This window comes from Triticum dicoccoides, chromosome 1A (assembly GCF_002162155.2).
Source record: "Triticum dicoccoides isolate Atlit2015 ecotype Zavitan chromosome 1A, WEW_v2.0, whole genome shotgun sequence".
In the NCBI taxonomy this organism is placed as follows: domain Eukaryota; kingdom Viridiplantae; phylum Streptophyta; class Magnoliopsida; order Poales; family Poaceae; genus Triticum; species Triticum dicoccoides.
The window spans coordinates 50,191,704-50,209,882 of record NC_041380.1 but is presented as its reverse complement, the minus strand read 5'-3'; the positions used below and the strand labels follow the sequence as shown (position 1 = coordinate 50,209,882).

Genomic DNA, 18,179 nt, shown 5'->3' with positions numbered 1-18,179 from the left:
TGAATTTATTTTTATATATCTTATGTGTTTATTGTACATGACTAGGATATAAATGCACCTCATTAATTTCATCATTGAATATTTGACTTTCAAGCAAGATTGTGTTAGAACTAAATCCTTCATATTATATATTTTTCCATTATGATCATGCTTTAAATGCCTGTCACTAATTGTCCTCACCAAATCCTATAGGAACCACGACATTTCATACTATTAAAGGTGGCCTCAATGAAAGGCACATCGCTACATCAACACTCGTGTTTCTCCTTTGGCTTTGAGGTAGATGGGTAGTTCTCTTCAACATATTGTGTTGTTTGTTGTATTGCTTCTTGCTAATACACTCACAACACAATGCTTTCCTTCCATTGAAGAGGTAAAAGATATACTTTAGTTATCTATTGATAACGCAATACATACCTCTCATAATGCTTTACTTGCTTTCATGTTTTTTCTTCCTCTTGTCAACAATTTGAAGCAAGGAAACTCAACAGTGCCATGGCCCTCTGATGTTGCTCCGGATCTCATCTTTCCAAATCAAAATCTTACCTCAAATGAAACTTCAATAATCACTTATGTGAGTGAGTAATATGTGTTTCTTAAGTGAACTTAGCGCCTGTGAGAATTTTTTACCCATCATCTACATCCTGAAAGATGCAAACTACTCACAATAAGGTCATGTAAATTACATCTTGACAGTACTCAATTCATACATGGTACCCAGAAGGTGGCAAGGATCACTATTATGGTGTGGAGGCCACAATAGATGTTTACAACCATGATTTACAACTTGGACAATCAAGTGCAGCAATGATTTCAATTGTAAATAGAGGAGATGGAAAACCATCTTCGCTCAGCGGGATTCAATTTGGGTGGCATGTAAGTTACATGATTTGGAGAGCAGTATGTATATTAGTTCCACTATATAAAAAATATTACTAGTCATAAATATAATATTGGATCTCATGCACATGTTGTGTATAACTCCCATAAGAATTGTTTCGATTCTCTTTCAAATTCCACATGGGTGGACAATTTTCTCTAAGATCTTATCAATATTTACTATATTAGTAGTTGATAGCCACTTAAGTTATGTGTACACAATTATTGTGGATGGGAAACATAATATACATACACCCCATGTACATAGAATTCATCAAGCATATGTAGCTAGAAATTTCATTTATACCAATACATTATTTATTTTACTCCAATTCGTTACTACTTTGATTATCTATTCATTAATTTACAAGATATTCTTGGTTCCTTCCTTCCCATCCTTAGTTTAGGAAAGTGGGTATATTTTTATTTTATCAATTTTGGGAACTTCTAAACAAAGGATGTCTTTCATGGTAAATGAAGTTCCTACAATGTAGTTATGTGGTTCCAAACTTCCCACCACATAGACCATAGTATAATAAACCTTAAAATGTGTTAATTAGCTCTTCTTTGACATCATCATGATCTCTCTCCCTCTACCTATCTCTCTCTCTCTCTATCTCTCTCTCTCTCTAATTATTCATCATCGATACACATGTATAGCTTTATCTAATTATTTGTCATGTAGGATACACATGGATAGACAAGTATTAATTCATGGATACACATGTATAAATTTCTCTAATTTCTATCAGTTCCATGTTAAGTAGCAAGTTAAGAAAACAATGTGCCTAAAGATTATAGGAACAAAATAAGGGGTGAATTATGGGATGCAGTTTTCAAACATCGTATCATGGATACACATGTATAACTTTATCTAATTATTCATCATCCAAAAAATATTATATGTGAATTCCCTTGGTTAATTTCCTCTTATAAAAATTTGATATTTGTGTATTAAACACATTTTCAGTTGTTTTGGGGGAGCAATTTTTTCTTTCCAATTGCAACAATTGACTCCTGGAATGTTAGTGTTAGGTACATTTTCTAGATTCCAAAGAACCGCTTGACATGATACATTTCTCTTGTACAATATCATAGTTTGAAATGTTGTGCTTTGAGCTAGAGTATGTTAAGCATTGTGCACACACAAAATGTTGCATAAGCGTAACCTAACAGCTAGCAACCAAGCTTCTTAACGGTTATCATGCATCCTCTTGATCGACTATGGATTTATCTTGAACACTTTTCTTGTTGATTGTAGTTTTATTTGCAAGGATCCCTTTTCTACCTAATTTATTTGATTTCCAATTATCTGGAATCTTGTATTTGTATAGTAATATATACGGTTGAAACATATATATGAGTAAGGATGGATGGATGGATTGTTTTCTTTATCTATGCTAACACTACAACATGTTGTCTAGATTTTCCCATGGCTGTACAAGGATTCACACACTCATTTCTACACGTCTTGGATTGTAAGTTTTCTCTTTTTAAACTCTATAGTATACACTATTCATGATATTTGTTAAAAAAAATAGAAGTGTTACATGCAAGGAATTATGTGTGGTTGAAAAAACTACAAAGTTTTCAATTTCTATTACTAGAAACTAACAATATTGTATTTGCAAGCATGCACATACCTGATAAACAAGCATTCATGGTAATACTTTATTTGAGGTGTGGTATAAGTTATGTCTGAAATAATATGCATCCAATAATTTGCCATATAATGCAATCCACTTGTTCGTATAATGGTGTTGGTTAGGAATTGCCACATTCTCAGCATGCAACTTTTACCATTAACTTTTATTTTGTGTAACTATAAAATTATATCATCCATTAATATTTTCATGATAAATCTATTTAGTAGAACTATTTAACTATACAAATATAAATATTGATTTGACATGTATTTACAAACAGAGGTGCTAATATATTTAGATGTCATCATTACCATATACCATGAACGAAAACTTTGTGGAGTAGGTCTCTGTCTCTAGGCTCGTAGCCTTGGGCATGGACATGGGCTTCTTAAGAATACTTAATTATACATTGTGTAAAACATAAATACCTGTGTGGTACTGTGAACGTTGTAGCACATTTTAATTATATTGCAATGTCAGAGTGGTGGATCTTCTAGCAAGGGTTGTTGGAACATGAAATGCCCTGGCTATCACAAGACATCATCGAGGATAGCTCCAGGCCAGGTCATCAGTCCACTTTCACGTATCAATGGCAACAAATCATATATCACACTAAGAATATTCAAGGTACATACTTTCTCATCCAGCATTCTAGATTTTTTATTTGGTCTCTTGGGAGGAAAGGGTTTATCTAGATGTGCAAGCTTGTGATGGCATAGTAGCATTAGCTTTGGAAAGGGGCCTACCATTGAAATATGCTTAGACTAGAACAAGTAATCATCGTATATAATATACGGTGCAGGAAGAATGCTATTCTTTGTTTGGAAAATCATATATGTATATTTAAGCTAACTCTTACACACCAGTCCTTATCTTACCAAAAAATGATGGCTTTGTTTTTGTGTAGTTCCTAATGATTGCCATTGTTATCTCTCTCTCTCTGTGTGTGCGTGTGCGCGCGCGCGTGCATACACGTGCTCGCGCACGCGCATAATTAGGAGACTATATTGTGCGAAACTATATTTTAGAAAAATATAATGTTATAACCTCAACCTTGCTAAAAAAATATTAATTTTATAATTACTAGTCAAAGATTTAGAAGTTTGATTAAGTTTTCTGGGATGTTAGTATATCATGTATGTGGGATGGTAGAAGTATCTCCTATACATTAGAACAAAGATAGTGTGTACTAACATGTCGATCAATACATGTAGGAACAATCTTCAGGTGATTGGCAGATCCATGTGGGAGCTAATAGTGGGCATCCAAAACCCGTGGGTTACTTCCCTAAATCCTTGATTACAGGACTCATAGATAAACCCGTGGAGATAAGCTTCGGTGGCTATGTCAAGCATAGGAAATCACGACCAAGTCCTCCAACGGGAAGTGGCTATGTTTTCGAAACCGGCAGGGCTGCATCCTTCGGTATACTCAAGCTTATCGATGCACAGGGTATTGATCATAACATCGTTGCAGATCTTCCATCTTCTACTGATGGAAAAGGTTGCTATACTCCTTCAAAAATAAAGTGGGCACAGTTCTTTTATGGGGGGCCTAGTTGTGCTGATTAACTATGTGATATTTCACTTATGTACTTCAAAGGCTAAAAAATAATCAAGAAAGGAGTGTTCATCATGTCCTCACTACAAATTTAAATTCCCAACTGTAGTACATACCATGCAATCTCTAGCTTGTATAAAAAACTTATGGGGTGGTTTTTCCAACCATTGTGTGAGATAGATCACTAATCTCTAGCGAATCGGAGGCAAACACAAAAGGTCAACGAGATAAGTAATATGTGTGATAGTTTTTTGTAGGCCCACCAAGGATCCTGTATTCACATGTTGTTTGGGTTTCTATAGTTCCTATCCATCCAAAGTTTCTCATCTATTGCAGTCACCAGTGAAAGTATTGCACATTAGGCGTTCGAATGGTTAGTGAAATATTTTAAAGGGGAAGGACAAATTCTTGCCAAAATCCATGCCCTCAACAATCGAATGGTTGCGTGATGTGGTTGTATGTTTTTTTCGGCGAGAAACATTCTTGGATTTCTCTCATTTGGGTCTTCGTGTTTGAATCTTTTTGTCCTTTTACTTGTTCACTATAACTAGGTGTTTAGAATTTTATTGACTTGACTTTGGCAATTTTACTACATAGTCACAAGGGAAAGTATCCGGTGCTCCCAGCCTTGGGGTACTCCCGGTGCTCCAATGTCAAAAAAACATTTATTTAATGTTTCAAAAAAATCCTAAAAAATTGTGAATGTTCACAATGAATATGACTACAAGGCCTAGAAATTTTAGGTCCAAACTCGAAACACACATTGAGAAACAAAAAAGTGAAATCTAGCATGAATAGTGTAAAGAAGAGACAAAAGCAACATTGATACTATTCAATCTGGATTTCTCTTTTTTGTTTATCAATGTACATTTTGATTTTGGACCTAAAATCTTTAGGGAATGTGGTGACATTCTTTGTGACTTTGTGAGACTTATCATGTTTGTCGTAAATAGATGGACAATTGACCACCATCGACGATGATACAAAGAGGAAAAGTGACAACACACTACGGGTGCATGATAGTTTGTTTCTTCCGTTGCAACGCACGGTCGTCTTTTTTTAGAAGAACACAGCCATGTTTTCTAGCCCGTATATAACGCGCTACAGGAACACAGCCATGTTTTCTACTATTGCTTTCTGCAACTGGCGCACACCATTCGATCAGAATGGGCCGGCCAATCTAAGCACGTAGCGAGCAAGCTCGTCCTAGTTTTTGGAAGCTTTTAGAAATTGCCCAATACGGTCAGTTTTCCCCCTTTTCGTTTCTAGTGTTTCTAGACCGCTTTTCTATGTTTTATTTGGTTTTTTGTTTTTGTGTTTTAATTTATTGTTATCTTTCGTCTTTCATTTCTTTTCTATAGACGGAGCACAAATTCGGAAACTTTTTAAAAATCCATGACATTTTCCTTAAGTTTGTGAACTTTCTCAAATTCTTGAACTTTTTTCTCAATTTTTCATGACTTTTTTCAAATTCACGAAACTTTGTTTCAATTCGATGAATATTTATCAAATTCGTGAACATTGTTTCAATTCGAGGAACATTTAACAAATTAATGATGAGCAGCTACAACCTATAGTAGTATAGAAATGGCACAACAAAACATGTACGAACTGATTTAGTAAAAAGGAAAGGCTAGGTGGAGTATGTAAGAATATAAATTATGACAAAGCATTGAGAACTTAATCTTCTTTTAGGGGTACTGAAAGGGCATCGCTATGTCTCGCGTTCAGCGAGTCGAGGCTTCCGACTCGCTGAAGCGCGCGAACATATGGGCCGGCCCAGCTTCAAGGGTACTAGACTACCTCATTTTTTCTTTTTTCACATTTTTATTTCTTTTCTGATTTCATTATTTATTTTATATACACTTTGAAATATTCTAAATATATATATATGTATATATATATCACAAATATATATTTAACATAATATTTTGAAAATGTTAATCATGCATTTGAAAAATATCGAACACGTATTTAAAAAATGTTGAACAAGTATTTGAAAAAAATATTGAACAAGCATTTGGAAAAATGTTGATCATGTATATAAAAATGTTGAACAAATATTTTAAAAAAATTGAAAAACTATTTTAAAAATATTGAACAAGTATTTAAAAAATGTTGAACAAGTATTTGAAAAAAGGTTGATCATGTGTCTAAAAATATTTAATAAGTATTTTAAAAATGTTTAACATGTATATAAAAATATTGAACAAGTATTTAAAAATTGTTGTACAAGTTTTGGAAAAATGTTAGATGTATAATATAAAAATGAAGAAATGTAGAATAATAATCAAAAGAACAAAGAAACCAAAAAAGGAAAAAAGAAATGAAAAAAGATGAAGAAACAAAGTGTGAAAAGAATGAAAAAATGGAGAAGAAAAAAATAAAACAAAACGAAAAAAAAGAAATAAAACTCAAAGAAAACTGGCCTGAATCGCCTCAAGTACGACACGCACCCAACTTATCACCAACATGACTTGGGCGGAGTGGTAGCCCTTTTCCTTAGCTCTTTTTCTTACTATATGAGTGCCCGAATGGGTTGGCCCAATATGATGCCGGGAGAGGAAAAACCCTCAGCAAGAACAGCCTCTTGTCTGGAATTTCCTATTGGACGCACGATGCGTCAAAGTGTCAACCTATCGCACACCCCTTGTTCGTAGTTGGGCCGGCCCTTTCTCCAGTTTTCTTTTCTCCAGCGACCGGTTCTGTTTCTTCTCCTCCAGATTCTTCACCACTATTCATGCTCCTTCTCCTGCGTCTTCTCTCTCAGGCGGCAGATGGATCTTTCTCTTCTCCTGCCGATCTTTCTCCTCTTCACTAGGCTTTTAGGCGGCGAGGTGATTCTTTTCTCCTCCTCTATGGTTTCCTTTTGAGGTAAATACACTAGGGGTGCCTCAACTTGTTCTGCACGGTCAGTTTAGTGCCTAAAGTTGCAAAATACACGAAATTGGTGCTTAAACTTGTCCGGCTGTGCAAATACGGTGCCACCTTCTGTATCTGGGCGTATGCTCTGCCCACGTGGTGTGACAACCCCACATGTCAGTTGCAGAGAGCGGGGAACGTGCTGGGTGGCCTGTGCTTGAGATTGTTTTTGCAGGAAACTCCTCATATTTAATTTAATCACGTAGGAAAAACCTATGTCAGTATAAGCGTATGACAGACAAAAATTAAAGAAAACGTGTGAGTCCACGCCAAACTCTGTTGAATAGGCAATCATGAAGTCGAACTGTACATATTGCGTTGTTATGCAAAAGGTAATTCTTCTATAAAAATATAAAGGGGGCGCTTGCCTCTGTGATCTCGCCTTTTTTGTAACTTTGCAACACGGGCATATTGTGCCTGTTTTTTGAACTTCAAAGAAACGGATTTTTACAGTGCAAAAAATTCTGAATTTTTTTATATGTGCACATATAGAAGTGTAATACATCGTGTGAATTTTCATCAAAATCTGTGCTTGTATGTGAGAGATAAGAAAAAGACAAATACATGCAAAAATCAGCTCTCTTTTTCGCCGGATTTTTGTCTTTATTGCAGAGTATAATATAACATAATTTCAGACGAAATTTGACAGTTACTTATAGCACATGCATATGTTTTTGTCAAATAAATAAATAAATGCTAACTTTTAAGTGACGGTTTTTACCCTTTCAAAAAAAAGTGCTCAGTGGCCACGGTGCTCCAAAAATCCGTTGTGGTCGCTATGTACCTCTTCAAGCGATTTTGTTTCCATATGGCGCTCGTATAGGTCCATACAAGTTTTATTTTTACTTTTTCAAGTTCGTGGTTATAATTTTTTTACTATTTTAAAAAATAAATGTTCGAAAACAAGTACAAACTGCCATAAACTTAGAAGAAAGTTTTAGTGCATTTGAAAAATGTTCAACATGTTTTTGGAAAAGTTTTCACATGTATTAACAAATTATAAGTGTTTTTGAAAAATATTTGCCATGCATTAAAAATGACAATGTGTATTTTACAAAAGGCTCAGCATGTTTTTAGAAAATGTTCAACGCTTATTAAAATTGTTTTGAATATCCTTATATTTCTACAAACATGGTTGACATGTTTGGATACATTGTAGAATTTAATATTATTAGAAAATATTTTTTTAATACATGTTGAATAGTTTACAAAATACAAAGTTATCAAATTTTTAATAATTGGGTATTCTAGAAATAGAGTGAAGATACACAATAATTGTGTGTGCTTCTGGTGCAGAATGTAGATATATGAATTTACACAATAGTATTTAATATGGGCTCAACTATTTAAATCAACATAAATTTCTGAAAAAGTTCATTTCACCTCTTCAAAATACACACAAAAAGAAAAAAAAGATTTGAAAATACAAAGTAATTTAATATTGGTAATTATTGTATTTTTATATGGGAAAAATTGTGTGTCATAAAACTAAACATGAACTTGGAAAAAATAAAAAATAAACAGTGGTAATAAATAAAAAATAAATGATGGATAAACGCGTCAATCAGTCTACAATAGCTTTATTGCTAACATTCTTATGGAAAGCAAAGTTCAGCTGCATGGCTAGATCGTGCCGGTAGTTGACCAGGAGGTGCCTCGTTCGAAACTCCTCTGTGTTTTTTTTTCATTTTATTTCTATCTAGCATACCCTATACTTCAAGACTTTCCTGCATGATTAAATAAAATTCAAGTTTGGTTTCTGTAAAATAATTCCTCACGAGCGGGCACATGGGCCACTGCCGCACTAGCACGCCACGCGGACAGCACGTACGTTGGAATATGGATGAAGGCACCGTGTTTGCACGACCGGACAAGTTTGAGCACCAGTTTCATGTATTTTACAACTTTAGGCATCAAACTGACCGCACAGGACAAGTTTAGGCACCTCCGATGTATTTAACTCTTTCCTTTTCCCTCTCTCACGGGAAGTAACACATGGTTTGGTTCATCCGTTTTTCTATTGGCAGTTCACCTTTGGCATGTTAATCCCGACGTACAATGCTGCTGATTTGTGATAGTTTCTATATGTTGGTCAAATCTGTTGGCGCAGCTCTAGTTTAATGCTTCCCCTCATTTTTAGGTTCCTCCATGTGCCAATACACCCATCTTGTGATGTTTTTCTTCATGTGTACAGGTCTGGTTCAGATCTAGCAGACAAGAGGTTTGATTTTGAATCCTACAGGGTGAAGGTAAAATGTTGGAACACTCTCGCTATATCTTTAGCTCATATTTTAGGGATGGAACTCATTCATATGGTGTATTATTCGGTATTTTATCAATTCTATTTTGCTTATGGGGAAAAACAATATGATCTGTAATAGTGTTAGTGGCAAATTAAGCATTTGTGTTCTTGTTGAATTGTGTCATAGTGGTAGCTAGTACCTGGCTGAAGCTACTTGTCTTGTTTTCAACAGTACATACTATGGATGTGCGCACCCGTATTTCTACCCAATGAAACTTCTGAGCTGAATCACCCTTATAAATGTTTTGCTCCCCTTAAATCAGTAGATCTTAACAGTCTAGTACAAATTGGCATAAATGATACCATCGATTTTTTTTGAATGATTGGCATATAAAAAATGTTAGTTCTTCTTTGCAAATTTACAAATAAATGACATATTATCATAGTGGCCTGTAAATTTTTGGTGAGATCTCTAGATAGCCCCAATGAATTTGTGCACCTGTATTTCTTCCCACTTGAACCAAGAAAATGCAAATTTTCACACCAACCTATTCGAGAGAAGTTGAAACCAATTTTAAATGATCTTATCTGGGTTGGTGCACGCTTATTGCTATTGCTAATTGTTTTATGTCTTCTGGATACAACTTACCTAGAGTTGATTTGTTTCTCTATAGTTTGTTCTCTGAAAAATCTGCCACTTATGTTCTTTATGTATCTAGTGTATACATTATTTCTAGTGCGTACAAGTTTAACTATACTTGATCCCATCCTCTAGAGTATGTCCCTGTTGTATACAACTTTCTCTGAATTCAACTGTAGATCTTGCTTGAGAGAGTTCTTTGAATATCCTGCATTTTTTTACTAAAGCCTTGTATACATACTTAATGTTATTTTTTTCATTCTATTCAAACAGCTTTATTTCATCCATGAAGGGATTTCATCCTGTAAGTTATTTGATTTCATTTTTACCATAACTGCTACTTCTTTGCAAATTCTCGGTATGCATTATGTTAGGTTTTTGACACATCTTATCTTTCTACTTATTCAAGTATTTCTCATTTTCATCTCTCTATCAAGATACCATTCCTCACCTCTGCCTGCTTGTCGCTTACAAATGGCGAAGTTTGATCCGCACAAGGTTGACTTTGGAGGCCTTGGATGTTTCCACCAAGAAGAGTAAGAAAACAGTGTTAGATGTCTTCAGAAAGAAAAGGAGAGTTGCCAATAGATGCTAGAGTTTCTGTTAAAATGGTTCCACTATTTTTCCTGTCGTGGCATCCCTTGAATGCACATTTAATGTGTACTTCCTATGAGTGACATATATTTTCGCATCTAAAAAGTACTATACAATTGTGAGATGTTGTTTTCTTTGCTTTTGCTTGACTCGCCATAGTTCGATATTGCATCACAAAAGAGAAACACGTATGGGATAATGAACAAATTTAGTTTTGGGGAAATTTGCAATTCTTCTGAACAAACATTTATGGACTTCTCATTTTCTTCTGCCTTTGGGTCACATTATTGGTTGAGCGGGGATAGATTGTTGCTTCTGTTCCTTCGCTGCTTCCTCTAATATTTTTAGCACTATCTGGATGATGTGTGACATAACTAGATTAGCGAACAATCCCCTATTCATTTCTTCATAGTGCATCTATACATGCCTAGCCATATGTATTATCATGCCGTACAACCATAGCCATGTTCAATTCTTTCTAGAATAGCAATATTGGAGAACCTAAACACTAACACAACATACACGAGATAAAATATGTGAACAAATTTTGAATTCCAAGAACATTTATTTATAATTCCATGAGGATTATTTGAATGCCTTAAACATATTCTGAATCCAGGAACAATTTTTGAATTGATGAACATTATTTGGAATACAAGAGAATTTTTGAATTCCATGAACATTTGAACATTAATTCCATCGACAAACATTTTTTACTTCCATAAACATTTTTTGTTTGGCTTGCACATTATTGAATGCAATGCTTTTTTTAATTCCAAGGACATTGTTTCAATTCAGGTACAACTTTTGAATGCCTTGACATTATTTGAATCAGAGAACAATATTTTGAACCAATGTACATTTTTTTGTACTGAGAACAATTTTTGTGTGATTTAAAAATTTCTTGAATTCGTGAGTAGCTCTTGATTCCGAAGACACTTTTTGAATCCTAGATTTTTTTGTGCTTCAAACTTTTTTAATACAAGAATATTTTTGAAATCCAAGAAAAAAATTCAATGGCACGAGATTTTTTTTAATCCATGATTTTTTTATTTCAGTAACATTTTTTGACTGCGTTAAATATTTTTTGAATCTATGAACGTTTTTTTCTAGTAATGAACAACAACTGTTTATTCCAGGAACAACTTTTAAATTTCAAGAATAATTTTGAATGTCTTGAACATTTTTCTAACCTAAGAACTATTTTTCAAATAGTTGGTGCATTTTTTGAATCCATGAACGGTTTTGTAATTCTAGAAAAATATTTTTAGTGGCTTGATCAATTTTCAATGCCTTGAACATTTTTAATCCAATAACAGTTTTTGAATGTCATGGTCATTTTTTTTAGTCCAAGAACAAATTTAAAATGTGTTCAAAAAAGAATAAATTTAAATTTCAAAGAACAATTTTTGATTTGATGAACAAGTTTTTGAAAGCATTGAACATTTTTTTATTCTAATAATATTTTCTGAATGTCTGGAACTTTTTTTTCAATATATTTTCAATTCCAAGAACATATTTTCAATGTCTTGAACATTTCTTGAATCCAAGAACAATTTTTGAATGTGTTGAACTTATTTGACTACAAGAATATTTTTCAATGTCAAAGAGAAATTTTTTATTTCGTGAACAATTATTGAGTACCTTGAACATTTTTCTCAATCGAAGAACAATTTCCTGAATGGCTCTAACATTTTTTTAATCTATGAACAACTTTTCAATTCCAAGAACAGTTTCTGACTGCCTTGAACATCTTTTGAATTCAAGAAAAATCTTTTAATGAAATGAACTTTTTTAAATCCAAGAACATCTCTCTTCAATTCAAATGAAAACTTTGAATTGATGAACAATTTTGAACTGCCTTGAACTTTTTTTAATCCAAGAACTAGGCCCGTGTTTCTAGTAGCAACGAACTTTAGAAGAAAAAAAAAGAACTCTTTTGCTACTGAGCGTCAAAGCACTGGAAGATATATTTTTTTGTTTGAGGGGTAAGCACTGGAAGAAATAGGCTGCTAGGTTTTGTACACCGAACAAGAAATAGGAGTAGATAGCAGTCGAACAGGAAACGGAAACAAAAACAGCAACTAGTCGAACCAGAAAAAAGAACGAAGAAAACCGAAAATAGAAACAGGAACGTAGAAAAATCAGACCACCAAGCCCACCGGTAGGATGCTCTGTGCGAAACAGTGGCTGTTTGACGCAGAGAGCGTCGTATAGGTGCTCCCCTCTTGTCTCACTTAATGCAAAAAAATAGACGCCACGGTACTGAAAATTTAATCACATTGACGGAGCTTTTAGCTTAACCAACCTTTTTTTGTGAGAATTAACTTAACCAACCTGGGCCGCTGCCCCAGGCCATGGAATCTTTCTATGAATGGCCAATATACAAAGTAAAACAAGCCCAAAATTAGTTTTGGTTGGCCCCTCCCGATACAGACACACACACACACACACACACCCTTCTATCAGAATGGGTTGGCCCATCTAAGCACGTAGGTAGCAAGCTCGTCCTAGTTTCTGGAGGCTTGTTATTCGCCCGGTTTTGGGAAGCTTCTACTTGTTGTTTTTTCATTTTTCGTTTCTAGTTTTTCTGGATCAGGGTTTTTCTGTTTTATTTAGATATTTCGTTTTTCATTTCATTTTTATTTTTCATATTTTCAAATGCGAAACCTTTTCAAATTCGGCAACATTTTTCAAATTCTTGAACTTTTTCTTAATTTTGTGAACTGTTTCAAATTTGTGAACTTTGTTTTCCATTTTTTGTGAACTTCTCTTAAATTCTCAAACTTTTTTCAATTCGATGAACATTTTTTATTTTGTTAAATTTTTCAAAATTTTAAACTGTTTTAATATTAGTGATTTTTTCAGAAGAAAATAACTTTATTCCATATTTATGTTTATTAAAAACATTTGGTCAACTTTGTTAGTGGTCAACCGGTCAATGATTGAGCAGTCAACCCTGAATACCCAACTTGTTAGTGCTTGGTTTGCTTGCTGGGCCGACGCTCGAGAGTAGCGCGTGAGCGCCGCTACGCTTATGTGGGGGCAGAAGTGAACTAGGGTCTTTATACGAGGTCTCCATCCACACATGTTAGAAATTAAATGATATCCCGTGCGTTGCTATGGGTTCATGTAGTTGTATCTTTATAAAATTGCAAAAATAATAGTAAGAGTAGACATTGAGTGATGGAGAATAAGAGATAAAAATAATTTTTCTTGCTAAGTTCCTCTGCTTTTCGGCAGTGAATCCCGCGTATCAATTTGAGCAGGTTTTCAAGATCAAATACAACAATATCTTAAACAAATACCATGAGTATATTAGAGAATTATTAGACAAATTTTCAGTAAATAGCAAGCATTACTTTCTGTTTACACAGGATAAATAGAATAAGTTGGTAAACACACACTCCTAGAAATGGTAACTATATCATCAATGTGGATATTTTTGTTCTCTATAAGAGAACAGAAGGCATTTTCAATTTTGTAACTATATATCGTCCAGTGATTTAACTTGGAATGGCACTAACCAAAACATAACATTTTCTCAAAAGGAGACGTAAATTTAATCTACATGGAATAAAAAGGCGGGATCTTATTCTTTTCTTCGGTTCTTTGGTAAAGGGTCGCCATCTACCTCTTGTTAGGAACAATGATCGATATCTCAAAACATGTTGAAATACCCAGAGCAAAAGACACATATTTGAGAGATAAACTAGATTGTTCTAAATCATGAAGAGGAGCAATTGCCTCCAATTTAGCAAGCAAGTAGTCGAATAAAAAAGGAGAGGAGAAAAATACAACACGGTTAAAAATATTATCCCTCCAATGAATAATGTGAATCCTGGAATGCAAATAATATCCTAAAATGAATAAAAATATGTAGGAGTCAAAGATGAAAAAGAAATCCCATGATTAGTACCTCGGTGGTTACAAAGCTCGATCTCGGCAGCATGGTGGTGGACCTCACCCTACGTCCAGCGTCCATCACCGTTTGTGGTCCTCCGGTGGTTCGCCAGGAAGATGGTGATTCCGCTGATTGCATCTTCCAAAAGAGCGTTGCTATACAGCCGACGGTTCCAGACGATACACAGCCGATGTGTCTCATCAGGCCGTTTGTAAATTTGATACTAGGCAATCTGACGGTGTAGAGCTTGTGTCGGCTGCACATCGGGCATTGCATGTTGTGTGCACATCAATTTCGCTTCCAAAAAGGATGACATGGGTCTATTCGCATGCATGGTGAACCAAGGGAACCTCACGGTGGTGATCAACGTACCCGCGCAGAACCCACGAGTGGCCATGAGAGCAGTCAAATAGTCGTCCAAGACACAAAGTCATGGCATGGGAGAATAAATAGGTAGCCGCTCATTTACCTCACCGGCTTGATAGTCGTCTGCCTCGCCTCTTCCTTGTGTGCATGCACCTAGTGCGTGAGGAGAGGAAGGGACAAACCTGGTTAATTACTTTGGTAGTCGACTGGTTGTCTATCAAAGTAAACCACTCACTGGCGCCGGCATTAAAGCGGCGCCAGTGAGCCGACTGGTTGTCTACCAAAGTAAACCACTCACTGACGTAAGGAGAGGAAGTTACTGCTGTAGCTTCGTACTACTTCTCTCCATAATAACCCATCAGTTGCATGCAAATTTGACATTTCCTCTCCGCACACTCACTGGCGCCGGCATTAAAGCGGCGCGCCAGCCGAGAGAGCACCTCGTGCACTGCTTCCAGATGCATGCGAGTGATGCGCATTCAAACGACACAATGGCCGCCCGTCCATCCGTCTACCGCTCACATTGATGGCACGCGGTTGCCGACTTTGGTAGCCGACTGGTTGTCTACCAAAGTAAACCGCTCACTGGCGTGAGGAGAGGAAGTTACTGCTGTTGTAGCTTCGTACTACTTCTCCCCATAATAACCAACCAGTTGCATGCAGATTTGACATTTCCTCTCCGCACACTCACTGGCGCCGGCATTAAAGCGACGCGCCAGCCGAGAGAGCGTCGTGTGCGCCGCTTCCAGATGCATGCGACTGACGCGCATTCAAACGACACAACGACCACCCATCCGTTCGTCTACCGCTCACATTGATGGCACGCTGTTGCCGAGGCGTCTCCTCTTGCACCACCCGTCCATCCCTCCGTCGCGCTCCATTGCTATATAAACGCTACCCCGGCCATAGCCACAATCATCCACCTCCGATCCCTCTCCTCACCACTCCCACCATGGATCCCTCCCCGCCAAACTTTCTGGGACGGCCTGATGTCGGACATGAAGAAGGAGATGGCTGCCATTGCTATCGGCTGGCTGGCCGTCAGGCAGCTGGAGGACGACGACGTCTCAATGGAGGACGTTGTCGACGATGAATCGGCGCCACCCTCCTCCTCCGCGCCAACCTCGCTGGTGCATTGCACCTTGACCATCGGCGAGGCCCGTGCCCATTACATAGACATGGTGTGGGAGGACAAGTTATGGGAGGCGCAGGACGCCGCCGCCTACAACCACCACCTCGACTTCCGTGCCACGAATCTCCCACAATGCGGCTATATCTCCCATGTGTCGGGGCACGACTTAGAGGCATAGCCGCATGGTAGGTTTGTCGCAAGAGGGGTAATCTTCACACAATCCCATGTACTGAATAAGAAAGGGATAAGAGTTGGCTTACAATCGCCACTTCACACAAATACAAGTTAATACATCATCCAGAATACAAAGAAGGTCCGACTAGGGAACCAAAGTAATATAAGACAACCCCAATTGCTAGATCCCCGATTGTCCCAACTGGGCTCCACTACTGAACAACAGGAAAACGAAAACAAAACAACGATCAAGGTCTTCATCGAGCTCCCAATTGAGCTGGGTTTCGTCACCTGCACTGGCATCATCGGCACCTGCATCTATTTTGGAAGTATTTGTGAGCCACGAGGACTCAACAATCTCACACCCGCGAGATCAAGACTATTTAAGCTTATGGGTAGGAAAGGGGTAGTGAGGTGGAGCTGCAGCAAGCACTAAGTATATATGGTGGCTAACTTACGCAAATAAGAGCAAGAAGAGAAGCAACGCAACGATCGTGAACTAGAAGTGATCAAGAAGTGATCCTGAAACTATTTACGTTCAAGCATAACACAAGAACTCCGCCGAGAAGAGACCATCACGGCTAAACACGCGGTTGATGCATTTTAATTAAGTTAAGTTTCAAGTTCTCTACAACCGGATATTAACAAATTCCCATCTGCCCATAACCACGAGCACGGCTTTCAAAAGTTCAAACCCTTCAGGGGTGTCCCACCTTAGCCCATCACAAGCTCTCACGGTCAACGAAGGATATTCCTTCTCCCGGGAAGACCCGATCAGTCTCGGAATCCTGGTTACAAGACATTTAGATAATGGTAAAACAAGACCAGCAAGACCGCCCGATGCACCGACATCCCGATAGGAGCTACACATATCTTGTTCTCAGGGCAACACCGAATGAGCACTCCGTACAACTAAAACCAGCCCTCAAGTTTCCCTGAGGTGGCGCTGCAAAGGACTCTAGTTCGGACCAACACTTAGAGAAGCACTGGCCCGGGGCGGTTGAAATAAAGATGACCCTCGGGAGCGCGACTCCCAAGGGAAAAGTAGGTGGTGGTGAGGCAAATGGTAAAACCAAGGTTAGGCCTTGCTGGAGGAGTTTTATTCAAAGCGAACTGTCAAGGGGTCCCCATAACACCTAACCGTGTAAGGAACGCAAAATCAAGGAACATAACACCAATATGACAGAAACTAGGGCGGCAAGAGTGGAACAAAACACCAGGCATAAGGCCGAGCCTTCCACCCTTTACCAAGTATATAGATGCATTCATTAAATAAGAGATATTGTGATATCCCAACATATCCATGTTCCAACATGGAACAAACTTAATCTTCACCTGCAACTAGCAACGCTATAAGAGGGGCTGAGCAAAAGCGGTAACATAGCCAAACAATTGTTTGCTAGGAAAGGTGAGTTAGAGACTTGACATGGCAATATGGGAGGCATGATATAGCAAGTGTTAGGCAGCGCGGCATAGCAATAGAGCGAACAAATAGCAAGCAAAGATAGAAGTGATTCCGAGGGTATGGTCATCTTGCCTGAGATCCCGCAAGGAAGAAGAACGATTCCATGAAGAAGACAAACAGATGTAGCCGAACGAATCCTCACAAACGCGACTTTATCGGAACTAACCCGAAGAAGCAACACCGGAAAGAAGCAAACAACATAGTAAACAACCATCACATAAGCATGGCATGATGCACAACCAAAGTATGATGCATGTCCAGTTTAATGAGGCATGGCATGGCAAAGTGCACAAACAAAACTACAAATTAAGTGGAGCTCAATATGCAATGAATTGCATATTGACGGAACACCACATCAATTATTTAGTTCTCTCCCGTTTAAGTACTCAAGCGGTGTGAGGCGAGGCTCCAAGCGGCGAAGGGCATGGGCGTCCATGAGCTCGGGCAGGAGAAGGAGGGGCGAGGAGGTCCCGCGGTGGCACTGCCGACGATGTGGCGCGCGGGCGGAGCTGGAGGCCATGGCAGCGGCGTCCTGGTTCAGAGAGAGAGAGAGATGTGAGAGGAGGGAGCAGCAGGGAGAGATGGAGGGAAGGAGAGCAGCGGCAGGGCTCATCTGCTCGTCGGGGACGCGGGAGCTGCTCCTGCTGCCGGCGGC

The 18,179-nt window shown here is 37.7% G+C and overlaps 1 protein-coding gene across 1 annotated transcript; it reads left to right on the top strand.

Annotated features, from left to right (window-relative positions):
* The first annotated feature begins 262 nt into the window (after positions 1-262).
* On the top strand, positions 263-4,255 carry LOC119361613. Its single transcript, XM_037626777.1, has 6 exons — positions 263-373; positions 476-574; positions 697-876; positions 2,304-2,357; positions 3,006-3,152; positions 3,740-4,255. The coding sequence occupies exons 1-6, from the start codon at positions 284-286 to the stop codon at positions 4,094-4,096; spliced, it is 927 nt and encodes a 308-aa protein (XP_037482674.1). The 5' UTR covers positions 263-283; the 3' UTR covers positions 4,097-4,255.
* Positions 4,256-18,179: the final 13,924 nt, after the last annotated feature.

What these genes read in the sequence shown, in the direction of transcription:
- LOC119361613 (XM_037626777.1), top strand. Translation starts at nt 284, where the DNA reads ATGGGTAGTTCTCTTCAACATATTGTGTTGTTTGTTGTATTGCTTCTT. An exon ending in GCTTTCCTTCCATTGAAGAG is followed by an intron (nt 374 to 475) that starts GTAAAAGATATA and finishes AACAATTTGAAG; the next exon opens with CAAGGAAACTCAACAGTGCC. An exon ending in AAACTTCAATAATCACTTAT is followed by an intron (nt 575 to 696) that starts GTGAGTGAGTAA and finishes ACATCTTGACAG; the next exon opens with TACTCAATTCATACATGGTA.